This window comes from Gopherus evgoodei, unplaced genomic scaffold (assembly GCF_007399415.2).
Source record: "Gopherus evgoodei ecotype Sinaloan lineage unplaced genomic scaffold, rGopEvg1_v1.p scaffold_36_arrow_ctg1, whole genome shotgun sequence".
Lineage (NCBI taxonomy): Eukaryota > Metazoa > Chordata > Testudines > Testudinidae > Gopherus > Gopherus evgoodei.
This window is the reverse complement of record NW_022060038.1, coordinates 2,033,822-2,052,204: the sequence shown is the minus strand read 5'-3', so window position 1 is coordinate 2,052,204 and position 18,383 is coordinate 2,033,822. Positions and strand designations below refer to the sequence as shown.

Here is an 18,383-nt window from a genome sequence, read left to right as displayed (position 1 = left end):
GCTTCACCGGAGCGGCGGGACCAGCAGATCCTCTGCAGGGACACCTATGGGAGGTCCACCGGAGCTGCGGGACCGGCAAACCCTCCACAGGCACGCCTGAGGGAGGTCCACTGGAGCCGCCGGCCGCCCTCCCAGCAACCAGCAGAGCGCTCCCCGCGGCATGCCGCCCCAAGCACACGCCTGGCGCACTGTGGCCTGGAGCCGGCCCTGGTTCCCAGCACAGAGGCTCTGGAGTTTTAATGGCAGATTATCCAAAAGCAGCCTGCTGTGACCACCTTGAAACCCATCTCCCTTTCTTTCAATCCCTGATCGCCTATCCCCACCCTCAGGATTTCTGTTTGTAAACTGTTTCTGTTTCCACCAGTTCTACTTCACAGAACACTAAAATTCCTGGGCCAAGGCCTTAGCTGAGCTGTTGGTCAAAGCGCTGCACATCAAGAATAAGGAAACTCCTTTCTCTGACGTTCTCTGACTTCAATGTTTGAATGTGAAATCAAGTTTCAGGCCCTTAACCTGAGAGATCTCTCTAATAGGGACAGACTTTCCCCGTCCCACACACACACACACACATACTTCCACCCTGCTGCTCTAGTGGCTTATAAATAGGCTTGGTAGAATACAGTTTTTACTTTCTTATAACTTTGATGGGTAATAGCAACTGTTTGTTTTTAAGCTCTTTTGTTTTTTTACAAATTTTATTTTTCACCAGTTAAGGGAAATAATGATGGGGATGTCAGATAATTTTTTAATGACAATAGAAGTTGAGATTCAAAGAGTTCAAGCTTTTATACACAGAGAGACAAGGTGGGTGAGGTAAAATCTTTGTTTGGGTCAATGTTGGTTGGGGCGTGAAAGAGACAAGCGTTTGAGCTCCACAGAGCTCATAGGCCTTCAGACCTGGAGAAGAGCTCTGTGGAGCTCGAATGCTTGTCTCTTTCACCAGCAGAAGTTCTTCCAATAAAAGATATCACCTCCCCCTGCTTGTGGCTCTCATAACCTGGGACCAATAGGACTACAACAAGACTGCAAAAACCACAAGGTGTCAATATCTTATGTCAAGATATACAAAATAAATATCCTAAAACCAGAAATGATTTGTTGAGTTAACTATTTATTCACTAGACCATTTGTAACAAGCCTAATTCAGAGTCTAAATCAATGGATTTTGACACTAAGACTATATCTATACTTTGTCGGTATAACTTATGTTCTCCCAGCAATGTAGCTACCCCCATTCATTGGAGGTGGTTTAATTATGTTGACAGGAGACCTCTCTCATCGACATTGAGTGGCTACATTAGCGACCATACAGTGGCGCAGCTGCATCCATACAACTGTGCTTCCATAAGCTCACAAGTGTAGACATGGCCTAACAAGTTCTCAAGAGCATTTTTCTTGCTTTCTCTCTCTGTAAATTTTGATTATGATTAATGGAAATATTTTTTGTGGGTTTGTTTGTGTACAGTAAAATCAACAGCTAATTTCTAAGCTATTATCTGCAAAAAACCTAGAGTTTTCAGATGCCTAAGTTATCTTAGATAACAGCCTGTCAAAGTCTTCAATAAACATTGAATTAAAAATGAAAAGAATGGAAAATATTTTGGATAGGAAGAGCTAACACCTCCCATCAGATTCTTACGGTGGAACTCAGCTAAGAGCTGAACACAAAAGGGGCTGTACAATGGGAATGTTTATCTGGTAGGTGCTTCAAAGCACCAAATAAGGATTTACAGACGCTCTTCTGGCTTCTGCATTGTGGTAAATGGATTGCCAAAAGGGACCATTTTGGGAATCCATATGTGGGGTCCAATTCTGCATTCCTTGCACCCTCAAAACCACCATTAACTGATTTAATAGGGGTGCAGTGACAGCTGAAAGGCCTCTTGATGGAAAATCCTGGCTATTTGTCAGGTGCATAGTTCACACAGATGATGTCATCTCTTTCATCTTCATCAGACCACATGCCCAATTCCCCTCCTGCTCGTACAGGGAGGTGAAATCACACCTCAGCTGCAGCACCCCAGAAGGCATTCACTGCCGCCCTTTCTCAAGGATTCTATTTAGGGCAGCAGCTTTTTTTTTTGGCCAGAGGCTCCACAGGAGTCCTGATATCCCAGAGACATACTGGCTGGCTGTGGATCCCGGACCGACACAAACCTCCTCACTGGACTTTCTACTGCAGGCACCTTGGGCAGTGCTTAATTTGTGCCAGGCCTTTCATTACAGATTAAGCCCTGGGCGGAGGCAGTACTGCATTGTCACACAGCAGCAGCTCTTTGCCTTTGCAGCAGCAGACGGTGCAATATGACTGCTAGCCGTCGTCTCCTGGGTGAGACCTCAGTGAGGTCGGTCAAGGGCGCCTGGACATAAATGGGAATGACTCCAGGTCATTCTCTTCTATAAGTTTCATCTTATGGAGATTCAGACCTGCCTGAAATATCATGTGAGCTGGAGGCTTCTGCCTCAGGCTGCTGTCCCAGCTGGCAGCACCACGTGGTCGCACCTACCCCAGCCTACCCCTTGCTCCCATGGCTCATGAAGCCTGGACAGTAGTGAGGAGCAGTTCAACTACAGGCTGAACAAGTGCAGAATGGTGGTAGAATGTGCCTTTGGACATTCAAAAGCGCTTTGGCGCTGTTTGCTCACTAGCCTGTTTGCGATTAGAAGAGCACAGCAAGGCGTGCTGTGCATCACAGCAGCTTTGAAAAACAGACATGTCCCAACACAGAGTTCAGCAGGGCAGAGCCTGGGTAAAAATGTACATCTCAGAAATACAGTAAGGGCCACGTCTTCAGCTGGTGCCTATCACCATAGTGCCTCTTACTTTAATGGAGCAATGCCAGTTTACACACACTGAAGCTCTGGTCCTTAGGTCCTACCAGCTTCACTTTTGTGATCCCTTGTTTCTCTTTGTTTTCTAATTGCCATGCTTTAGTCTTAGGAGAGTCTCACAATTCCTCTGATCCTCCAGGCTACACCATGGAGCCAGAGATGAGGAAGAGACCATATAAATAAAGTTCCCATTTCCTGAATGGCCTCACTGAAGCCCACAATTTCCAACTGGTTTATTTCTAAGGGGATAGCATCCCAGTAACAGCATTCAGCACCACTGCCCTGCCTTGAAGAACATGCGGACCATCTTTTCCCAAATTAGCTTAGTTTTCACTGCATAGACAATGGGGTTTAACATGGGAGGAAGGAGTACGTAGAGATTGGCCAGTAGGATGTGAACGTTGTGGGGGATGTTGTGGCCAAACCGATGTGTGAAAAAGGTGAAGAATGCTGGCACATAAAACACGAATATGACACAGATGTGGGAGCTGCACGTCCCAATAGCTTTGAGACGGGCGTCCTTGGATGGGAGCCTAAAGACAGCCCTGAGGATGAGAACATAAGACACAAAAATGAGCACAACATCCAGTCCTGGTGATAAAAGAGTTGTAGTAAAACCATACCAGATGTTGACAGCTATGTCAGCACAGGCCAGCCGGGCTATGCCCATGTGCTCACAGTACGTGTGAGGCATAATGTTGTGTCCACAGTACGGTAGCCTCCAAAGGAGAAAAAGTGTTGGGAACATTGCACAAAAGCTTCTAGCTAGAGCCGCCAGCCCTATTTTGGCTATCACTGAATGTGTTAGCACAGTCGTGTATCTCAAGGGATCACATATGGCAATATACCGATCATATGCCATGGCTAGCAGGATTGTTGACTCAGCAATAAAACTAATATGTGCAAAAAGCATCTGGGTCAGGCAGGCATTGAAAGAGATTTCCTTAGAATGTGCCCAGAATATGCTCAGAGTTTTGGGCACTGTAGAGGAAGACAATATTAGATCAGAGATGGCCAGCATGGCCAGCAAAAGGTACATGGGCTCGTGGAGGCTTCGCTCCTTTACGATGACAAATAATAAGGTAAAATTTCCGAAAAGTGTGACGATGTACATCAGGCTGAATGGGATGGAGATCCAGATGTGCAGCTCCTCCATGCCTGGGATGCCAATCAGGAAGAAGGAGGCAGGATGAAAGCTGGTTTGATTGAGAGCTGACATGATGTGATGAGGCTTCCTGTCTGAATTCACCCAGGGTCCCTTCCCTGTAGACAAAGAAAATATCATATGCCATCAATAATGAGAAGTACTTTGGATTTCTATAGCACCTTTCCTCTGGGGATCTGTGCAAAGTGGGATTTTCTTAATGTTTTCTCTGAATACTGTGTGCCTCAGTTTCCCCTATGTGTTACTCAAGTATCTAGGTGGTGGGATAAGGGTGTGTGATCGTTGCAGAGGCCTCCTAGAGGGCTGGTATGAATGCTAACTGGCTGCGTTAGCACTCACAATGGCTGACACTCTGTATCGTGACAAGTGATAGCCGCAGCCCATCCTCTGCAGGGAGCCAGATGAAAGTATTGGAGAACAAAGGGAGAGGCGCAGGCCAGGTGACCTCTTTGCCCAGGAAAGATACAAAGCATGGAAGCAGGGCAGCTGAGCATGATGGAGGCTGGGCTGCGGGAAGTGAGCCAGTCTTCTGGTTTGGGACTCAGTGGCAGAACCCAGGGCTCGGGTCTCCAGATCCCCTCCAAGATGGACTTTGCTGTAACTTCCTTCTTTTTGTGCTAACAAGATCTGTTCTATGCTGTGTTCCCAAAGACTAATTAACCCTTCTCTTTTACAATGCTGTCTGAGTCACTGCTGACTGTAGATTCGGTGTACAGGGCCCCTCTGAGGGCGTGTGAGGCTTCCCCAGGTGTCCTATTCAGGTGGACTCACTGCAGGAGCCTGAACGCTACAAGATCAGACCCAGGAGGTGCCGAAGTGGGGCAGGCTTCCTGCCCTGGTGACAGGTGCCCTGAGGGGAGACGCTGCACCAGAGTCCTGTTTGACTTCATTCAGAGTTGTGCCAGAGCACCCAGCCTGTCACTCTGTGACAGGATCCCAAAGTGATTTACAAACATCATTGAATTAGGACTCATAATCCACATCGTGTCTTACTAATCTATTAGAGTTGGATATACGCATTTTCACTATATAAAGTAATAAAGGCAATGCAAACAAGTGCATTTCACAGATCGGGAAATTGAAGTACAGAAGAGATAACCGATTTGCCAAGCGCACCGAGCAAATCAGTACTAGAGTGCAGAATAGAACCCAGGAGTCCTGACAGTTCCCTGCTCTAACCAGAGCTGCGATTATTATTATGAATTTGTTTTCTAGTACCCAAAAGTCTGCCTGGCAGGCGGCAGAAGATGATTACATAATAGTGGGGCATTGGGACTGATTGCTATTTACATGTTAATTCTACTGTTACCTAGTCATCCACCCACCCCCTTTTGAGTCATTTTTTGTCTGTTTCTTCTGTCTCTCGTGCCTTATCGTTATCCCAGAGGGTGAGTCCTTTGAGGCAGGGACTGTGATTGTGCGGAGCCCAGCCCGGAGGAGGCCTGATCATTGATTGGCACCCCTCAGTACTGCTGTAATGCAAATAATGACAATAACACAAGGCTTTTTACAGTACACATAGCAGCCAAGGACCCTGCCCTAATGAGCTTGCAGTCTCAGACACCAAACCTGTAAAGACCACAACTAGAGGGAAAAAGAGCTGAACTTTGAGGGGTAAATTCAGAAGCCGAGGTGTAAGGCAGTATAGGTCTGATGAGATGTGCAAGTTACACCGCTCAGGAAAAGTAATTCAGGGGCTTAACATTTGCCCACCTGCAGTTTGTGCAGTAGAGGTTTGAACAGCTGCCTGCTGTCTAAAGGGCTGCCTGGTGGTTTGCATTACTGCCGCTGCAGCTCTTTGCATGCCATTGGTGCAGATGTAACACACACACCTTCTGGGTGTGGTGTTCTGTCCCATCTACTGGCACCAAGACCACTTAGAGAGAGTGAAATGAGTCTGCTCTCCAGCCTTAGCTAACAGGCAGCTGGCTTTTAGCTTATTAACAAGTCACCGGGACCAGATGGCGTTCGCCCAAGAGTTCTGAAAGAACTCAAATGTGAAGTTGCAGAACTATTAACTAAAGTTTGTAGCCTGTCCTTTAAATCGGCGTCAGTATCCAATGACTGGAAGTTAGCTAATGTAACGCCAATATTTAAAAAGGGCTCTAGAGGTGATCCAGGCAAATACAGATCAGTAAGTCTAACATCAGTACCAGGCAAATTAGTGGAAACAATAGCTAAGAATAAAATTGTCAGACACATAGAAAAATATAAACTGTTGAGCAATAGTCAATAAGGTTTCTGTAAAGGGAAATTGTGTCTTACTAATCTATTAGAGTTCTTTGAAGGGATCAACAAACATGTGGACAAGAGGGATCCAGTGGACGTAGTGTACTTAGATTTCCAGAAAGCCTTTGACAAGGTCCCTCAGCAAAGGCTCTTATGTAAATTAAGCTGTCATGGGATAAAAGGGAAGGTCCTTTCATGGACTGAGAACTGGTTAAAAGACAAGGAACAAAGGGTAGGAATTAATGGTAAATTTTCAGAATGGAGAGAGGTAACTAGTGGTGTTCCCCAAGGGTCAGTCCTAGGACCAATCCTATTCAACTTATTCATAAATGATCTGGAGAAAGGGTTAAACAGTGAGGTGGCAAAGTTTGCAGATGATACTAAACTGCTCAAGATAGTTAAGACCAAAGCAGATTGTGATGAACTTCAAAAAGATCTTACAAAAATGATGGGCAACAAAATGGCAAATGAAATGTAATGTGGATAAATGTAAAATAATGCACATTGGAAAAAATAACCCCAACTATACATACAATATGATGGGGGCTAATTTAGCAACAAGAAGTCAGGGAAAAGATCTTGGAGTGATCATGGATAGTTCTCTGAAGATGTCCAAGCAATGTGCAGAGGCAGTGAAAAAAGCAAACAGGATGATAGGAATCATTAAAAAGGGGATAGAGAATAAGACTGAGAATATATTATTGCCCTTGTATAAATCGATGGTACGCCCACATCTAGAATACTGTGTACAGATGTGGTCTCCTCACCTCAAAAAAGGAATACTGGCACTAAAAAACGTTCAGAAAAGGGCAACTGAAATAATTAGGGGTTTGGAACGGGTCCCATATGAGGAGAAATTAAAGAGGCTAGGACTCTCCAGCTTGGAAAAGAGGAGACTAAGGGGGGATATGATAGAGGTATATAAAATCATGAGTGATGTGCAGAAAGTAGATAAGGAAACGTTAGTTACTTATTCCCATAATACAAGAACTAGGGGTCACCAAATGAAATTAATAGGCAGCAGGTTTAAAACAAATAAAAGGAAGTTCTTCTTCACGCAGCGCACAGTCAACTTGTGGAACTCCTTACCTGAGGAAGTTCTAAAGGCTGGGACTATAACAGCGTTTAAAAGAGACCTGGATAAATGCATGGAGGTTAAGTCCATAAATAGCTATGAGCCAGGATGGGTAAGGAATGGTGTCCCTAGCCTCTGTTTGTCAGAGGATGGAGATGGATGGCAGGAGAAAGATCACTTGATCATTGCCTGTTAGGTCCACTCCCTCTGGGGCACCTGGCATTGGCCACTGTTGTTAGACAGGACACTGGGTTAGATAGACCTTTGGTCTGACCCGGTACAGTCATTCTTATGTTCCTATGTCATGCTGCAGAGGCTCCTGGACTGAGCTCCAGAGCTCCCTGGTTCAATCCTGGGTCTGTCTGTCTGCATTACACAGACAGTTCTACCTTTATTTTAATCTGCCCCTTGCATTTCATAACTTCCTGCCTGGCCTCTGAATGTGCTCAGCCGACCAAGCCAGTTTAGGACAATGGCTAAGTGTCTGTCACATTCCCTTCTAGTGACTTGCCCACTGCAGAATAAGAGCCTACTATTGCTCCCCTCTCTTCAGTTCAGATGATAACCATTCTGATGAGCCAGGAAGGAAGTTGTTACACCTACTTCCCTTTAATCCACGCTCTAGTCTTTTTCCGTCTTGTCTACACAGGGGAGTTAATTTACACTGAGTTTGTTCACACTAAGTGGTGCATATTAGATAATGCACACTGACTGTGTGAGCATTGTCAGCTGTTTTCTTATTCAGTATGTGTCGGTGCATTTAGATGGCTGGGCAGCGTAAATGCTCAGCATTCTGGGTGAGTATCCCATGGTGCTTCACTTCAAGGCTGGGCTCTATGTATTCTAGGACTTCTCTCTTTGCACATTGTGGGATTCATAGCAGCAGTTTGCCAGAAGGGAGTGGAATCCTTAGACCACCTTCCACCTGCTTTGCCGGTTGTTTGCACCATTCCCCATGGTTGCATGTGCTTCTCTAAAAATAGCAAACCGCTAATGTGGACAATATTTAAATTAACTAAGAAAATTCTAGTGGTTAAAAACTGGGGTATAGCGAGATTTAGGGACTCACCCAAGGTCACGCAGGATGTCAGTGGCAGAGTCCTGACTGGAGCTCAGGCAGTCCAGTTTCCAAGTCCCTTGTCTATCCATCAAAGCAAGAGACTCTGCTGTTATTTATGTTGCATTGAAAGAAATATCCTATTCCTATCCTAACTTTGCTTTGAGGAGAAAAATCAAACAAACAGATGATATGGTCATATTATATGGTAACACTCTTTCCATTCCACTAGAATCTCAGGAGGACATTAAACAGCAGACACTAACCACAGAAAAGTTTAAATCAACAGCTCCACATAACTTGCCATCAAGAGTGTTAAAAAGCTGGCTGAGGAGTTCACCGGACTATTAATACTGCTTTTCAAGATGTCTTGGAACGCCAGGGAATTTCCAGAAGACTGGAAGAAAGCGAATCTTGTGACAATATTTAAAAAGGCTAAATGAGATGACTTGCTATTTATAGGGCTTGTAGGTCTGGCATAGATCCCGGGTGAGATAATGGAGCAGCTGATATGGGATTTAATTAATAAAGGAGGTTAATATAATTAATGTCAATCAACATGGGTGTACAGAAAACAGATCCTGCCCAACTAACTTGATATCTTTTTTTGAGTTTGGTTGATAAAAGTAATAGCGTTAACACAATAGACTTAGAAGTCTGCAAGTCATTTGGCTTGATACTTCATAACATTTTGATAAAAAAAACTAGAAAGATATAAAATTAACATAATATACATCAAATGACTAAAAACCTGGTGAACAAATACGTCTCCAAATATAATGTAAACAGAGAATCATCATCAAATGGGTATGTTTCTATTGGATCCCACAGGGATCCATTTTTGGCCCTACGCTATTTCACATTTTTATCAATGGCCTGAAAGAAAATGTAAAAACATCACTGATAAATTTGGCAGATGATACAAAAATTGGGAGAATGGTAAACAAGGAAGAAGTCAGGTCAATGATATTGCTTGGTGAGCTGATGCAAGCAAACACTAGATGTAAATGTATAGATCTAGTAACATAGCATGCAGGGCATACTTACAGGATGTGGGACTCTTTGCTGGGAGGCAGTGACTCTGAAAAAGATTTTGAAGTCGTGGTGGATAATCAGCTGAACATGAGCTCTCACTGCAACGCTGTGGCCAAAAGGACAAGTGCAATTCTCGGCTGCATAAATGGGAATCTAGATTAGGAGCAGAAAGGTTATTTTACCTCTATATTTGGCACTGGTGCAACAACTGCTGGAATCCTGTGTCCAGTTCCGGTACAACAGTATAAGCAGGACATCAATAAATTGGAAAGGGTTCAGAGCAAAGCCACATGAATGATTAAAGGATTAGAAAACTTGCCTTATAGTGATAGACTTATGGAGCTTAATCTATTTAGCTGAGTGGTTCTCAAACTCTGGAGCAGGGTGCGGGAATGTGTCAAGAGAGGCACAAGCTCTGTGGGGTTTTTTAATAGAGTTCTGGCTGTCAGCCCTGGGTGGCTGGGGCTCATGCAGAAGGGCCATGCACAACCAGGAGGTGGGGATGAAGGGGACAAACAGAGCCCTGCTACCCAGGCTCTGGGTCTTCTCCCGCCCAAATCACTCACCCTCCAGGTGGTGGAGCTCCAGTTTTCAGCCCCGGGGGCTGGGGGCAGCAGGATTGCAGAAGTAAGGATGGCAATGGAATCTAAGTCTGCTGTGACAAAAATCACATTGCCATCCTTACTAAGTGGTGCAGCGCAGCCTTTGTAATGCCGATGGGCTCCGGTTGTCACTGGGTGGGATTGAACCAGGGCCCTCTGGAGCTTAGCGCATGAGCTAAAAGTTAGAGGCTATTAGCTAAGACGGTAGAGCAAAGTGGTTAATCTGGCTCCTATTCTCCAAGTGTCCTCAGTGCCACTAGATGGGACACAACCCCAGGAGGTGTGTGGGATACACCTTCACAGCTGGGTGCCCAGCCAGCCGCCGCTGCTCTCCACTCTGCCTTCAGAGCTGGGGGGCAGAATATGAACTTGGTGGACGGGCGTGGATGACTGCAGACACAGAGAAGGGGAGCCTGATCATACGAGTTTGAGAACCACTGATTTAGCTTCTACTTTGAACTGGGATTTCCAATGGTTCCAAAATTTGACTGGCCATTTGGGTCAAAAAGCAGCAGCATTATTAATTAGCCTGGAAGCTCCTCCGAGCAGGGACTGCTTTCTCTCTCACATGTGTTTGCACAGCACTTGGCACAACGGACACTAAGCCCAGCTGGTATCTTTGGTAATACAAATGTTAAATGATAACGAGCAGGTCAGAAAGTAGCTATGTGTGCCAGGCACTGACACTACGTTATGTATTCTGGGTGGGCAAGTGACATGCCCCCAGCTTTGCGCCTAGAAGTTGCATCTCCCGAAGGCTTTTCCCTCCCACTTGCAGACCCCTGCCTCTCTAATCACTATCCCCATCCCACCAAAAGCTGCTGAATGCCGGAGAGCTGCCCTGAACCCAAGCGTTTCATGCAGTTGACTCACCAGGCTCCTGCCCCAGCCGGGGATGAGGAATCTCTGCCTGTGATCTGTGCGGGGAGCAGCAGGTGGTGAGGAATCTGCACTGACCAGGGCTGAGACACAGGGATATTTATACTCCTGCCCTGGGATTCCCGGGAGGTGGCTCAAAGCCAGTAGGGAGCCCCAGGGTCAATATGACTTTAACCCTGACTCAGGTGGTAAAGTGTAGCAGCAAATTAACTGTTTGAGCCTGAATTCCCTTTTCACAACCCACCTGGCTGCAAGATATCACCTTGGATTATAACACGGAACATGAAAAGCAGGCCCCAGAGTCACCCCAAAGCATTACATAGTGCTGTGCTTCACATCAGGCATGATGCAATGTACAAGCTTAAAGCGAGCAGGTGACATTGCCTTCCTCCAGCTGGGCCCACAGAGAGGCTACTGGACCTAATGTTATCATGGCTTGCAGGGGATGCTGCTATTTTTTCACCTCATGTACTAGAGGCCTGTGATTTGGAGCCAAAGGGTGCCCTCTTCTAGTCTCATGTCCCCAAGTGTGTACATGCAGTTGTGTCTGTTATCTGCCGCATGTGATTTTGTTACCATGGGCTTGTTGGTCTTCAGGTTCAGCTTGAAAGTGAATGTCATTAGGACTCTTTCTGCATAGGAGACGCTGTTGTGAGTGCAGAGATGAGAAACAATTCAACAGAGACCGAGTGTGGGCAATGGAGCACTGAGGGCTGGGTCGTGCGAGAAACAAATATGGAGAGGTTGTGCGAAAGGAGCAGAGAACAATTCTGATGAAAAAGGAAAGAATCCCAAACGTGGATTCCTAACGTTAGGCATCTAAAATCCGGTAAAAGAGGCCTGGTTGCCGTAAGCTCGAATGACTTACTTCTTACTTTCTCAAATTGAATCAGAAAATGGTGAGTTTAAATTTTCTGGAAACAAAATTGCAAAATTAGATTTGCCCAAATAATCAAGCTGTTCACAGAGCCTTGAATCCCTTGAAGTTCATTTATTCCTAGGTCAGATCAGCAGTAAAACGCCTCTACCAGCTGTGTAAATGTTTAGCTGAACAGGATTCTAGGTGTCGACATAGAATCACAGAATCATAGAAACAAAGGGATGGAAGGGACCTCAAGAGGTCTTCTAGTTCAGCCCCTGCTCTGAGTCCAAGAAAACCTAGATCATCCCTAACAGGTGTTTGTCCAACCTGCTCTTAAAAACCTCCAGTGACGGGGATTCTACAAGCTCCCTTTGAAGCCTATTGCTGACCTTAACTGCCCTTAGAGTTTCCAGGTTTTTCTAATATCAAACCTAAATCTCCTTTGCTGCAGATTAAGCCCATTACTATTTGTCCCACCTTCAGTGGACATGGAGAACAATTGATCAAAGTCCTCTTTATAACAGCCCTTCACATACTTGAATGCCATAACCTTGTCCTAGCTCAGATTTCTTTTCTCAAGACTATATATGCTCAGCTTTTTTTAATCTGTCTTCACAGGTCAGATTTTTAAAAACTTTTATCATTTTTTGTTCCTCTCCTCTGAAATCTGTCCAATTTGTCCAAATCTTTTTTAAAGTGTGGCTCCCAAAAACGGATGCAATAACTTGGCTGAGGACTCATCAGCGCTGAATAGGATGGGACAATTACCTCCTATGGCTTACGTACGATGCTCCTGTTAATACCCCGCAGAATGATACTAGCCTTTTTTGCAACTGCACATTATTAACCCATATTTAATTTGTGATCCATTATAGCCTCCTGGCCCTTTTCTGCAGTACGACGGCCTAGCCAGTTATTCTCCATTGTGGAGTTGTGCATTTGATTTTTTCCACTTCCTCGGCCATTCACTAGCTAGCCCCCCACCCCAGTGACAGAGATGGCAATTTCCTGCAATATCCTTGGAATAAACCGTTTAGGTAGCTTTGGAGTCCACTATATTGGAGGCAAAGTTTCTGTGTGACTGTGGAGTGCGATTGCATGTAACATCTCTAGGGGGGAGATGGGATGTGGACCCTGGAAAGCGCTATGACTTCAAAGGAGTGAATTAAACAATGACCCAGATAAGAATGGGTTTTGGGGAGCAAACAAGGCTGAGTGGTTTTCTGGGGGTTTCTACCAGGAGGTGAATGCAAATTTCCCTTTCCTGGTTATGTGAAAACCCAGCGTTTTGAAGCTGTGCCCTGAGGAGGGCTCCACTGTGTGCTCATTGCTTGATCCCTGAGACTCAAGCTGTATAAGGGAAAAATTGAGCTATTCATGGGGTGTGAGTTCTGAGGGAAGGCTGTTAACCCCTTTGTGGGCATTGAAGTGTGATTGAAGGCACGGGGTATGTGTATAGACCTGTCTCATAGAATTGGAAGGGACCTTGAAAGGTCATTGAATCCAGCCCCCTGCCTTCACTAGCAAGACCAAATACTGATTTTTGCCACAAAACCCTAAGTGGTCCCCTCAAGGATTGAGCTCACAACCCTGCTTTAACAGGCCAATGCTCAAACCACTGAACTACCCCTCCTTTATTATCATGCATGGGTTTTTAGTGTTTTCTCTGTGACACTTTCACCTTAAAAATAAATGTGCTTGCTCACAAAGAGCCATTTGGTAACTTGTAACTGCTGGCCATTGCCCCTGTTCATAGCCTTTGAAGAGGAAGCAATGCACAGACGCTGCCCTGTTTTAACTTTTTCCCCTTTCTTTTGGATTCATTTAGGTTGGATTTCCATTTCCAAATCACATGCACTGATTCTGTGGGTGCTCTGGGCCTGGAGCACCCACAGGAAAAAAATAGTGAGTGCTGAGCACCCATCGGCAGCCGCCCTGATCAGCACCTCCCCTTCCCTCCAAACACTTTCCACCCACCACAATCAGCTGTTCCGCGGCATGCAGGAGGTGCTGGGAGGAGCAGGGGCAGGAAGAGGTGGGAGAGGGGGAGGAATGGGAAAGAGGCAAGGCAGAGGCTTGGGGGAAGGGGTGGTGCAGGGCTCGACCACACATTGGGAACCAAAAAGTGAGTGCCTATATTCCAAATGATACATATTTGGCTTGACTAATCCCTTGAACCTTCCATTTAAACACAGTACAACCTGCAGTTTGTCGGCTGAAAGAACTAGCTGATGGGATCTGCGTATTATACACAGGCAAAAGAAACTCCAAGCAGTTTCTTTGTCTTGCAGGTTTCCTGAAAATATTTATTATGCACAATTTCTAAGAAGAAAAAACAACCCCACAACACCTTCTCCTCTGCTCTTTTATTTGCTTTACGCTTCCTTTTCCTGGTCCAGCGATGTCCAGTTTGAGATGATGCTCTGTGCCCTTTGGGAGAAGCACTCCCTTTAACAATACATTAATACATGCTTCTCCTGCAAGTGCTCCAAGAAGTTCAGTGTGAGGCACGAAATGGCTATGGTCACAGAGGCTCTGAATCTGCCTTTTCACGGTGTGGGGGACTAGCTTTTCCAAACACGAAGCTTGAGCAGCTTGGCACTGCGAAGAACCCATCCCAAGGCAAAATTAGGGGCCCATCCTGCAAACAGGTCCTCCCGTGTGTATAAGTTGGAGTCCCAACCCCATTGAAGTCAGTGAGTCAATGACAGGACTCCTGACTTCAAAGGAGCTAGGACTCCCTTGGCTACTCTCAAAGGGATTCCATACGGATAGAACTAAACTCTAAATGTACATCAGGTATCCTCAGCCTTACCTAGTTGGCGAGTTGCTCTCAGTCATCATGGTTGCTTGAGGAGTGGTTTGAAGGAGGAGAGAGTAATGGTCCTGTCTGCTCAGTCCAAAGCCCTGTCCAGGAAAGCGTCCCTATTTGGGAGAACACTTAAGTATGTTTAACTTGATGCACATACCCGAATTGCACTGAAGTCAGTGGGGGCTTAATGATATGCTTAAATCCTGTCCTGCTTAGAGAGAGGCTGCAGAATGCACTCACAGAGGGAAAGTGCCAGCGGTTAGGGCACTTGCCTAGGCCCTTGTTCTCTGCTCTACCACAGGCTTCTTGTGGGATCTTGGGCCAGTCCCTTAGCCTCTGTGTGCCTCAATTCCCCATCTGGGATAATAGCCCTGCCCTGCCTCACAGGGGTTTGGAGGATAAGTATGTTGTAGAGCTCAGATATGACAGCAATGGGGCCATACATGTGCTCTCCTGGATCAGCCTCTATCTTAGCAACCGGCTTTGGCCGCACTGTCATGAAAGCGGCCATGGTGCATGAGGCGAGATTAATAAGACTGAGACTTTTCAGCTTGGAAAAGAGACGGCTAAGGGGAGATATGATTGAGGTCTATAAAATCATGACTGGTGTACAGAAATTAGATAAGGAAGTGTTGCTTACTACTTCTCATAACACAAAAACTAGGCGTCACCAAATGAAATTAATAGGCAGGAGGTTTAAAACAAATAAAAGGAAGTATTTCTTCCCACAACACATAGTCAACCTGTGGAACTCCTTGCCAGAGGATATTGTGATGGCCAAGACCATAACAGGGTTCAAAAAAGCACTGGATAAATTTATGGATGATAGATCCATCAATGGCTATTAGCAGGATGGTCAGGGATGGTGTCCCTAGCCTCTGTTTGCCAGAAGCCGGGAATGAGTGACAGGGGATGGATCACTTGATGATTCTCTGTTCTGTTCACTCCCTCTGGGGCACCTGGCATTGGCCACTGTCAGAAGACAGGATACCGGGATAGGTGGACCTTTGGTCTGACCCAGTAGGGCCATTTTTATGTTCTTATGGCTGAGTCACAGAGGGCTGCTAATGAGCTGCTTCGTTGGTGCAGATGAATCCCAAAGCTCTGCCGCCTGCCCCCGTGGCCCCTCAAGAGGCTCTTTAACTGATCCAATGGCTGGAAATTGAAGCTAGAGAAATTCAGCCTTGAAATAAGATGCAATTTAGTGGGTAACTGAGACATTAGAGCAGCTTCCTGAGGAGGTGGTGGACCCACCCGCACTTGGAGAATTTAAAGCAAGATTTGATGTCTTTCTGAAAGACAGGGTCTGAATGAGCTCTCCCCGACACCTAGTGACGAGCTGGGGGAACGGCTTCAGGAGCAGCCCGGGTTTGTATAGACACGCCTGCTCTGCCTCACTGCTCCACAGATGGAGCTGCCTTGCTAAAATGATCACTTTCAGCTGATTTCAGTTTAAAATCACACTAGTGTTTGAATGCAGGGTAATGAAATGTTATCCTTGTATTCGTGAAGGGCAGCAGACCTGCGCTTAGCCTATCCTGATTGAGGGGTTTACCCTCACCAAACCACCCCTGCTAAGCAAGGGATAGGGTTGCCAAATCCCAGTGAACCAACCAACCAGCCATTTGACCTGTCCCTCTCCAGTGTTTAATGATCGAGCTGATTAGACTCAGTTGTGAGCCCTTGTTTGTGGCTGGTGATTCTGAGAGCTGTCCTCAGGGCTGAGCAGGTCTAGGGGCTAAGCCTTAGATCCTGTGTGGGGACAATGAAAAACAACACAGACGCTACACTGGCCATGAGCTTCCCCGCTGCCTGGGAGTGATGGCAGAGAGACAGCAGCAGCTGTGAGCCAGACGCAGAGGTGTGGCTCCATGCTCCACCCCCACCCGTCTAGGGTAGGAGAGGAACAGCTGCGAACGCACCGCTGGGTCTTCACTAACCAAGGGCAGCCAACTGTGGATGCTGGGCAGCAGAGGGAGAGGGGAGTGATGTGCTAAAGGGACGTTCATTCACTGGACTTTCCCACTGCAAGGGGAGAAGTGAGGCAAAGGACACTGCCCAACACACTGTGGGGTCGGGGTTGCTTATGGCTGCATGTTTTGAATGTGGGTGTGGGGCTTTCCCAAACTCGTCTTTGGTTCCCTTTCTTTTTAAATAAATGTTCTCTGTTGAACACACAGACATGCAAGTGGGGCAGTGTTGGAGGCCCAGTGGTAACAGTCCAGGCTTTAAGGCTTTGCAGCTGTCTTCTGGCCATGGTTGACAATGTTGCTCACCCGGTCACGGATCTTCTTGGTCTTCATGCCACACACCAGCGGATTTACCAGGGGCAGCACCAGGAGGTAGATGCTCACCAGCAGGATGTGGCTATAAGGGGGCATGTCTCTGTTGATGCAGTGGGTCAGGAAGGTGAAGAGGGGAGATGTGCATAAAACCAGGAGGGTGCAGAGGTAGGCTGTGCAGGTTGCCAGGGCCTTACCGTTAGCCTCACTCAACAAGAGTGTGAAGACAACCCTGAGGATGACGGAGTAGGTGGTGGCAACAAGTATCATGTCCAGCCCCACCACCAGCAGTGCCACGGAGATACCGTAGATCTGGCTGAGTCCGGTGTCTGCACATGCCAGCTTCACCCCGGCTGTGGGCTTGCAGTGGGTGCGTGGGATGACCTGCTGGAAGCAGTAGGGCAGCCTCAAGGTGGGGACGCAGGCTGTGGCCAAGGGGGTGCCAGATTTGATGATGTGGGAGGTGTGGGTGAAATACAACTGCAGCAGGCAAGTGTTGAAGCTGATCAACTGGGAATCCAGTCTGAGGATGCTGAGCATTTTGGGCAGGGTGGAGGTGATGATCAGTGGGTCATTGATGGCCAGCATAGAGAGGAAAAAGTACATGGGTGTGAGGAGGCTCACCTCTGTCTTGATGATGAGCAGCATTGTGCAGTTCCCTAGGAGGGTCAGGACTCTCATGGAGCAGAGCTGGATGGCAATCCAGCAGGGAAAGGTCTCCAGCCCAAGGATGCCAACTAGGATGAAGATGGCCTGTTCTAGGTCCTTGTCATTGCAGGTCATCAGGAGGGGCTGCTGAGGACGCGTTCCAGTTCCCCACATCTGGGCACATCAACCTGCACACAGCCCACATCAGGGATGTGAGAAATTATGCTGAGTATCATGAGAAATAATCTGGCAGTGAGTTGGGGCAGCCTGAGAAATCGTCTCCCAAGGAAATCCCCATTGCCACAGATACCTAAAATCAAGGTAGGCAACACACTGGAGGAAGAATCCTGCACTGGCTTCTGGGAAATGGGCAAGCTGAGACCTGGTACATGTTTTCCATCTCCATCCAGGAGAGCAACCCAAGGATAAGATTTCAGAGTGGTAGCCGTGTGAGTCTGCATCAGCAAAAACAACAAGGAGACCTTGTGGCATCTTAGAGACTAACAAATTTATTTGGGCATAAGCTTTTGTGGGCCAAAACCCACTTCATCAGATGCATGGAGTGGAAAATACAGTAGGGAGGTATAAATACACAGCATATTAAAAGATGGGAGTTGCCTTTCCAAGTGGGAGGTCAGTGCTAATTAGCTAATTCAATTAAGGTGGAAGTGGGCTATTCTCAACAGTTGACAAGAAGGAGCAGAAATCACTTTTGTAGTGCTAATGAGGTCAATGTAATCAAGGTGGCCCATTTCAAACAGTTGTCAAGAAGATGTGAGTATCAGCAGGGAGAAAATTAGTTTTTGTAGTGATGCATCCACTCCTAGTCTTTATTCAGTCCTAATCTGATGGTGTACAGTTTGCAAATTAATTCCATTTCTGCAATTTCTCATTGGAGTCTGTTT

At 46.4% G+C, this 18,383-nt stretch overlaps 2 protein-coding genes across 2 annotated transcripts; both read right to left on the bottom strand.

The window, feature by feature from the left end:
- Positions 1-3,100: 3,100 nt before the first annotated feature.
- On the bottom strand, positions 3,101-4,051 carry LOC115641913 (olfactory receptor 52B2-like). The gene has a single exon (XM_030545268.1). It carries the CDS (start codon positions 4,049-4,051, stop codon positions 3,101-3,103), a length of 951 nt encoding a protein of 316 aa, XP_030401128.1.
- A 12,725-nt stretch (positions 4,052-16,776) lies between these two features.
- LOC115641912 (olfactory receptor 52B2-like) lies at positions 16,777-17,613 on the bottom strand. The gene has a single exon (XM_030545267.1). The coding sequence runs from the start codon at positions 17,611-17,613 to the stop codon at positions 16,777-16,779; it is 837 nt and encodes a 278-aa protein (XP_030401127.1).
- Between the last annotated feature and the right edge of the window lie 770 nt (positions 17,614-18,383).